Here is an 8,381-nt window from a genome sequence, read left to right on the forward strand (position 1 = left end):
TCTGGATTCTTTACTTTATCAACTGAAACAAATAATCACACGGCAGAGGAATAGGAAGATGGCGACCAAATCCCACGCCGAGCTCCGCCGCCGCCGTACAGCCGAATATTGCAAGAACAAGAAGGATTTTTAGGGGCATTATGACAGCTACAATAAAACACAGCTGCCCCTCAAAGTCCTTCATTTTTCTTGCTGCCGCTGTGCTCCTGATCGTCTGGGGGTTCTAGTGTTCTGAGGGGTTCCATTGTTCTGGTGATCTGAGGGGTTCCGTGGTCTGAGGGGTTCCATTGTTCTTGGGGTTCTAGTGGTCTAAGGGTTTTATTTGTCTGAGAGGTTCCGGTGGTCTGAGGGGTTCTGGGTGGTCTGAGGGGTTCCGGTGGTCTGAGTGGTTCCGGGTGGTCTGAGGGGTTCCGGGTGGTCTGAGGGGTTCCGGGTGGTCTGAGGGGTTCCGGGTGGTCTGAGGGGTTCTGGTGGTCTGAGGGGTTCTGGTGGTCTGAGGGGTTCTGGTGGTCTGAGGGGTTCTGGGTGGTCTGAGGGGGTTCCGGTGGTCTGAGGGGTTCTGGGTGGTCTGAGGAGTTTCCGGTGGTCTGAGGGGTTCTGGGTGGTCTGAGGGGTTCCGGTGGTCTGAGGGGTTCTGGGTGGTCTGAGGAGTTCCGGTGGTCTGAGGAGTTCTGGTGGTCTGAGGGGGTTCCGGTGGTCTGAGGGGTTCCGGTGGTCTGAGGGGATCTGGGTGGTCTGAGGGGATCTGGGTGGTCTGAGGGGATCTGGGTGGTCTGAGGGGTTCTGGTGGTCTGTGGGGTTCTGGGTGGTCTGAGGGGTTCCGGTGGTCTGAGGGGTTTCCGGTGGTCTGAGGGGTTCCGGGTGGTCTGAGGGGTTTCCGGTGGTCTGAGGGGTTTCCGGTGGTCTGAGGGGTTCTGGGTGGTCTGAGGGGTTCCGGTGGTCTGAGGGGTTTCCGGTGGTCTGAGGGGATCTGTTGGGTGGTCTGAGGGGTTCTGGGTGGTCTGAGGGGTTTCCGGTGGTCTGAGGGGATCTGTTGGGTGGTCTGAGGGGTTCTGGGGGGTCTGAGGGGTTCCGGTGGTCTGAGGGGTTCCGGTGGTCTGAGGGGATCTGTTGGGTGGTCTGAGGGGTTGTGGGTGGTCTGAGGGGTTCTGGGTGGTTAAAGTTGAGGATGATGATCACATGAAATGGGGGGGTACAGTGGGGATCGGGGGGGGGGGAGGGGTTCCGGGTGGTCTGAGGGGTTCTGGGTGGTCTGAGGGGTTCCGGGTGGTCTGAGGGGTTCTGGGTGGTTAAAGTTGAGGATGATGATCACATGAAATGAGGGGGTACAGTGGGGATCGGGGGGGGGGGGGTTGTTAGTAGTTCTATACATTCGGCTTCCAGGGCTGTACATCTCTCTCCTCAGCTTGTGTCACCACAAAGGGATATTTAGAAGTGTAAGCTGTGCGACGAGCAGACCGGCCCCCACAACTGGTTGATCTCAGCCTATGTCTCTGGGTGTTACAAGGGGTTAAATGTACCCATACAAGGTAATAGTTTGGGGGGGGTCATCATGTGTCATACAATGCAAACACGCTGCCACATGTATGACTATTGCAGAGTCAGCGGTATTCCGGCTCCACGCAGATCACATGACCCCTCCAGGCACAGAATCTACGTCACTCCCGGGGAGAACACCCCCCCCCCCCCAGGAAACACCGCTCCCCAAATTCCGACATTTCCTGCCTGGACCTCGCATATCTAACAACCCTACACCACCAACACGGGGCCCCGCTTCAAAGGGCCCCGCTTCAAAGGGCCCCGCTTCAAAGGGCCCCGCTTCAGGAACTAAACATTCTCATATTATCCATTATATACAGAAAAGAGCATTGAATGGGATCAATGCACATAGGTGCTGCAGATGCAGACATGCATGGTGGTGCAGTAGCCGTGGCTGCAGACGTGCATGGTGGTGCAGTAGCTGTGGCTGCAGACATGCATGGTGGTGCAGTGGCTGCAGACATGCATGGTGGTGCAGTAGCCGTGGCTGCAGACATGCATGGTGGTGCAGTAGCCGTGGCTGCAGACGTGCATGGTGGTGCAGTAGACGTGGCTGCAGACGTGCATGGTGGTGCAGTGGCCGTTGCTGCAGACATGCATGGTGGTGCAGTGGCTGCAGACGTGCATGGTGGTGCAGTGACTGCAGACGTGCATGGTGGTGCTGCATGGTGGTGCCGTAGCGCTGGCTGCAGACGTGCATGGTGGTGTCGTAGCGCTGGCTGCAGACGTGCATGGTGGTGCAGTAGCCGTGGCTACAGACGTGCATGGTGGTGCAGTGGCCGTGGCTGCAGAAATGCATGGTGGTGCAGTAGCAGTGGCTGCAGAAATGCATGGTGGTGCAGTAGCCGTGGCTGCAGACGGGCATGGTGGTGCAGTAGCCGTGGCTGCAGACGTGCATGGTGGTGCAGTGACTGCAGACGTGCATGGTGGTGCCGTGACTGCAGACGTGCATGGTGGTGCAGTGACTGCAGACGTGCATGGTGGTGCCGTGACTGCAGACGTGCATGGTGGTGCAGTAGCGGTGACTGCAGACGTGCATGGTGGTGCAGTAGCCGTGGCTGCAGACGTGCATGGTGGTGCAGTGGCTGCAGAAATGCATGGTGGTGCAGCGGGGCAGTACAGTGGTAGGATGCCCCCTCACCTTCATCACTATGCAGCACCCGGCTGATATTACCGGCAGGATACGTTCTGCTTCCCAGCTGCCAGTCATCGGTCCACTTCCCGGTGGAGTCTGATTGGTCCAGTAACTTCAGAGTGCTGCCCACAAAGGGTTAATGTGATGTTAGTGGGTGATGAAGAGGACCTGTCCTGGATGTAATGAGAAGCTGTGTAACCATAAATCACATTACAGCCTGGATTACATCAGCTCTGCCTCCCCCTGCTGGTGCACACCGGTCACTGCAGCACAAAGACCAGAGCAGATTAACCCATTCCAGGCATCAGCAAGTCACACGAGAGCTACAGCCGGGTCACTCTTCTCCATCCATTCCCTGCACAATCCAGAGACCTCTTCTCCACCACAACCGTCCATTCCCTGCACAACCAGGAGACCTCTTCTCCACCGCAAGGGTCCATTCCCTGCACAACCAGGAGACCGCTTCTCCACCACAAGGGGCCATTCCCTGCACAACCAGGAGACCTCTTCTCCACCACAACCTCCCATTCCCTGCACAACCAGGAGACCTCTTCTCCACCGCAACCGCCCATTCCCTGCACAATCCAGAGACCTCTTCTCCCCCGCAACCGCCCATTCCAGGCACAATCCAGAGACCTCTTCTCCACCGCAACCGTCCATTCCCTGCACAACCAGGAGACCTCTTCTCCACCGCAAGCGCCCATTCCCTGCACAACCAGGAGACCTCTTCTCCCCCGCAACCGCCCATTCCCTGCACAACCAGGAGACCTCTTCTGCACCGCAACCGTCCATTCCCTGCACAACCAGGAGACCTCTTCTGCACCGCAACCGTCCATTCCCTGCACAACCAGGAGACCTCTTCTCCCCTGCAACCGTCCATTCCCTGCACAACCAGGGGACCTCTTCTCCCCTGCAACCGTCCATTCCCTGCACAATCCAGAGACCTCTTCTCCACCGCAAGCGCCCATTCCCTGCACAACCAGGGGACCTCTTCTCCACCGCAAGCGCCCATTCCCTGCACAACCAGGAGACCTCTTCTCCACCGCAACCGTCCATTCCCTGCAGAACCAGGGGACCTCTTCTCCACCGCAACCGTCCATTCCCTGCACAACCAGGAGACCTCTTCTCCACCGCAAGCGCCCATTCCCTGCACAACCAGGAGACCTCTTCTCCACCGCAACCGTCCATTCCCGGCACAATCAAGAGACCTGTTCTCCACCGCAACCATCCATTCCTTGCACAACCAGGAGACCTCTTCTCCACCGCAACCGTCGTTTCCCTGCGCAATCCAGAGACCTCTTCTCCACCGCAACCGTCCATTCCCTGCACAATCCAGAGACCTCTTCTCCACCGCAACCGTCCATTCCCTGCAGAACCAGGGGACCTCTTCTCCACCGCAACTGTCCATTCCCTGCACAATCCAGAGACCTCTTCTCCACCGCAACCGTCCATTCCCTGCACAACCAGGAGACCTCTTCTCCACCGCAACCGTCCATTCCCTGCACAACCAGGAGACCTCTTCTCCACCGCAACCGTCCATTCCCTGCACAACCAGGAGACCTCTTCTCCACCGCAACCGTCCATTCCCTGCACAACCAGGAGACCTCTTCTCCCCTGCAACCGTCCATTCCCTGCACAACCAGGAGACCTCTTCTCCCCTGCAACCGTCCATTCCCTGCACAACCAGGGGACCTCTTCTCCCCTGCAACCGTCCATTCCCTGCACAATCCACAGACCTTCTCCACCACAACCATCCATTCCCTGCACAACCAGGAGACCTCTTCTCCACCGCAAGCGCCCATTCCCTGCACAACCAGGAGACCTCTTCTCCACCGCAAGCGCCCATTCCCTGCACAACCAGGAGACCTCTTCTCCACCGCAAGCGCCCATTCCCTGCACAACCAGGAGACCTCTTTTCCACCGCAACCGTCCATTCCCTGCAGAACCAGGGGACCTCTTCTCCCCCGCAACCGCCCATTCCCTGCACAACCAGGAGACCTCTTCTCCACCGCAAGCGCCCATTCCCTGCACAACCAGGAGACCTCTTCTCCACCGCAACCGTCCATTCCCGGCACAATCCAGAGACCTCTTCTCCACCGCAACCATCCATTCCCTGCACAACCAGGAGACCTCTTCTCCACCGCAACCGTCGTTTCCCTGCGCAATCCAGAGACCTCTTCTCCACCGCAACCGTCCATTCCCTGCACAATCCAGAGACCTCTTCTCCACCGCAACCGTCGATTCCCTGCAGAACCAGGGGACCTCTTCTCCACCGCAACCGTCCATTCCCTGCACAATCCAGAGACCTCTTCTCCACCGCAACCGTCCATTCCCTGCACAACCAGGAGACCTCTTCTCCACCGCAACCGTCCATTCCCTGCACAACCAGGAGACCTCTTCTCCACCGCAACCGTCCATTCCCTGCACAACCAGGAGACCTCTTCTGCACCGCAACCGTCCATTCCCTGCACAACCAGGAGACCTCTTCTCCACCGCAAGCGCCCATTCCCTGCACAACCAGGAGACCTCTTCTCCACCGCAACCGTCCATTCCCGGCACAATCCAGAGACCTCTTCTCCACCGCAACCATCCATTCCCTGCACAACCAGGAGACCTCTTCTCCACCGCAACCGTCGTTTCCCTGCACAATCCAGAGACCTCTTCTCCACCGCAACCGTCCATTCCCTGCACAATCCAGAGACCTCTTCTCCACCGCAACCGTCGATTCCCTGCAGAACCAGGGGACCTCTTCTCCACCGCAACCGTCCATTCCCTGCACAATCCAGAGACCTCTTCTCCACCGCAACCGTCCATTCCCTGCACAACCAGGAGACCTCTTCTCCACCGCAACCGTCCATTCCCTGCACAACCAGGAGACCTCTTCTCCACCGCAACCGTCCATTCCCTGCACAACCAGGAGACCTCTTCTCCACCGCAACCGTCCATTCCCTGCACAATCCGGATTCCTCTTCTCCACCACAACCGCCCATTCCCTGCACAACCAGGAGACCTCTTCTCCACCGCAACCGCCCATTCCCTGCACAATCCGGATTCCTCTTCTCCACCACAACCGCCCATTCCCTGCACAACCAGGAGACCTCTTCTCCACCGCAACCGCCCATTCCCTGCACAATCCGGATTCCTCTTCTCCACCACAACCGCCCATTCCCTGCACAACCAGGAGACTTCTTCTCCACCACAACCGTCCATTCCCTGCACAACCAGGGGACCTCTTCTCCCCTGCAACCGTCCATTCCCTGCACAATCCAGAGACCTTCTCCACCACAACCATCCATTCCCTGCACAACCAGGAGACCTCTTCTCCACCGCAAGCGCTCATTCCCTGCACAACCAGGAGACCTCTTCTCCACCGCAACCGCCCATTCCCTGCACAATCCGGATTCCTCTTCTCCACCACAACCGCCCATTCCCTGCACAACCAGGAGACCTCTTCTCCACCGCAACCGCCCATTCCCTGCACAATCCGGATTCCTCTTCTCCACCACAACCGCTCATTCCCTGCACAACCAGGAGACCTCTTCTCCACCGCAACCGCCCATTCCCTGCACAATCCGGATTCCTCTTCTCCACCACAACCGCCCATTCCCTGCACAACCAGGAGACCTCTTCTCCACCGCAACCGCCCATTCCCTGCACAATCCGGATTCCTCTTCTCCACCACAACCGCCCATTCCCTGCACAACCAGGAGACTTCTTCTCCACCACAACCGTCCATTCCCTGCACAACCAGGGGACCTCTTCTCCCCTGCAACCGTCCATTCCCTGCACAATCCAGAGACCTTCTCCACCACAACCATCCATTCCCTGCACAACCAGGAGACCTCTTCTCCACCGCAAGCGCTCATTCCCTGCACAACCAGGAGACCTCTTCTCCACCGCAAGCGCCCATTCCCTGCACAACCAGGAGACCTCTTCTCCACCGCAAGCGCCCATTCCCTGCACAACCAGGAGACCTCTTCTCCACCACAACCGTCCATTCCCTGCACAATCTGGATTCCTCTTCACCCATACCGGGGGCCTTCACCCATACCGAGCTTGTATAACAAATAACTCATGAAAAGATACAAGAAATGTGACCGGGGGGGGGTGTACTTACTTTTTTCAGATACTGTATATACATTGTATGAAAGATATTACAATTTAGTTATACGATCCATTAATTGCGGAAGAATCAAATGTTCCGAAGCTGATTGATGAAAGCTGCAGATGTCTCCCCTAGAGGGGGGTGTGAGGGTCCCATAGAAGCGCAGTCATCGCTGTGATGGCGAACGTTTTCTCCGCACTCAATACACAGAGGAAACTTTCCTATATATCAAATCACCGCCGGTGTGTTACATAAGAACAACCAACATGTCCGAATCCATCCATGTGCCGGGAAAAGACGGAGAGCGGCCCAGTGTGCCGGGAAAAGACGGAGAGCGGCCCGGTGTGCCGGGAAAAGACGGAGAGCGGCCCGGTGTGCCGGGAAAAGACAGAGAGAGGCCCAGTGTGCCGGGAAAAGACGGAGAGAGGCCCGGTGTGCCGGGAACATCGGAACGGTAGAGTGCCAGGAGGACAGAATACGGCACAATGTATCAGTAGAGTGCCAGGAGGACAGAATACGGCACAATGTATCAGTAAAGGGTCACTGAGGTGAAGGAGTGTCCCTCAGGAGTTGTATATGAGGATGATCAGAGGACTCCTCCTGAAATACACCCCGGGGACTCCGCACACCCCGCACCCCCATTCCTGGCCTGCCCCCCCGGGGACTCCGCACACCCCGCACCCCCATTCCTGGCCTGACACCCCCGGGGACTCCGCACACCCCGCACCCCCATTCCTGGCCTGCCCCCCCGGGGACTCCGCACACCCCGCACCCCCATTCCTGGCCTGCCCCCCCGGGGACTCCGCACACCCCGCACCCCCATTCCTGGCCTGCCCCCCCGGGGACTCCGCACACCCCGCACCCCCATTCCTGGCCTGACACCCCCGGGGACTCCGCACCCCCATTCCTGGCCTGACACCCCCGGGGACTCCGCACACCCCGCACCCCCATTCCTGGCCTGCCCCCCCTGGGGACTCCGCACACCCCGCACCCCCATTCCTGGCCTGCCCCCCCGGGGACTCCGCACACCCCGCACCCCCATTCCTGGCCTGCCCCCCCGGGGACTCCGCACACCCCGCACCCCCATTCCTGGCCTGACACCCCCGGGGACTCCGCACACCCCGCACCCCCATTCCTGGCCTGACACCCCCGGGGACTCCGCACACCCCGCACCCCCATTCCTGGCCTGACACCCCCGGGGACTCCGCACACCCCGCACCCCCATTCCTGGCCTGACCCCCCCGGGGACTCCGCACACCCCGCACCCCCATTCCTGGCCTGCCCCCCCGGGGACTCCGCACACCCCGCACCCCCATTCCTGGCCTGACACCCCCGGGGACTCCGCACACCCCGCACCCCCATTCCTGGCCTGACACCCCCGATGCTTACAGAGAGGGGGAATCAGAATACGGGACGTAACTTTATATTACCCGCCACTTCCAGGGAGCGCGACCCGCACATCTCTTCCTGGAACCTCCCCAACTTTTCCAAGAACTTCTCATCCATAAAACGTGTCGGGATATCGAGTCCCACCGCATCCATTTCTATAGAATACCCCCCACCCCCCCCTCCCAATATATCCTTATATATTCTACCTCCCAT

At 59.0% G+C, this 8,381-nt stretch overlaps 1 protein-coding gene across 2 annotated transcripts; it reads right to left on the reverse strand.

The window, feature by feature from the left end:
• Positions 1 to 2,651: 2,651 nt before the first annotated feature.
• Positions 2,652 to 6,729, reverse strand: LOC120919036. Of its 2 annotated transcripts, XM_040330987.1 has the most exons (3): positions 4,411 to 6,729; positions 3,751 to 4,280; positions 2,652 to 3,618 (listed from the first exon to the last, which is right to left on the reverse strand). In XM_040330987.1, the coding sequence occupies exons 1-3, from the start codon at positions 6,408 to 6,410 to the stop codon at positions 2,987 to 2,989; spliced, it is 3,162 nt and encodes a 1,053-aa protein (XP_040186921.1). In that variant the 5' UTR covers positions 6,411 to 6,729; the 3' UTR covers positions 2,652 to 2,986. The 2 variants fall into 2 exon arrangements, with proteins under 2 accessions (XP_040186921.1, XP_040186920.1); XM_040330986.1 differs by having other exon boundaries at positions 2,652 to 4,280.
• Positions 6,730 to 8,381: the final 1,652 nt, after the last annotated feature.

This window comes from Rana temporaria, chromosome 12 (genome assembly GCF_905171775.1).
Source record: "Rana temporaria chromosome 12, aRanTem1.1, whole genome shotgun sequence".
NCBI lineage: Eukaryota > Metazoa > Chordata > Amphibia > Anura > Ranidae > Rana > Rana temporaria.

Bases quoted from the DNA above. Each gene is read 5' to 3' on its own strand.
- LOC120919036 (XM_040330986.1), bottom strand. From the start codon at position 6,410: ATGGACGGTTGTGGTGGAGAAGAAGTCTCCTGGTTGTGCAGGGAATGG. The intron at 4,281-4,410 runs GTCTGTGGATTG...GCAGGGGAGAAG, and splicing joins GGATGGTTGTGGTGGAGAAG to AGGTCTCCTGGTTGTGCAGG.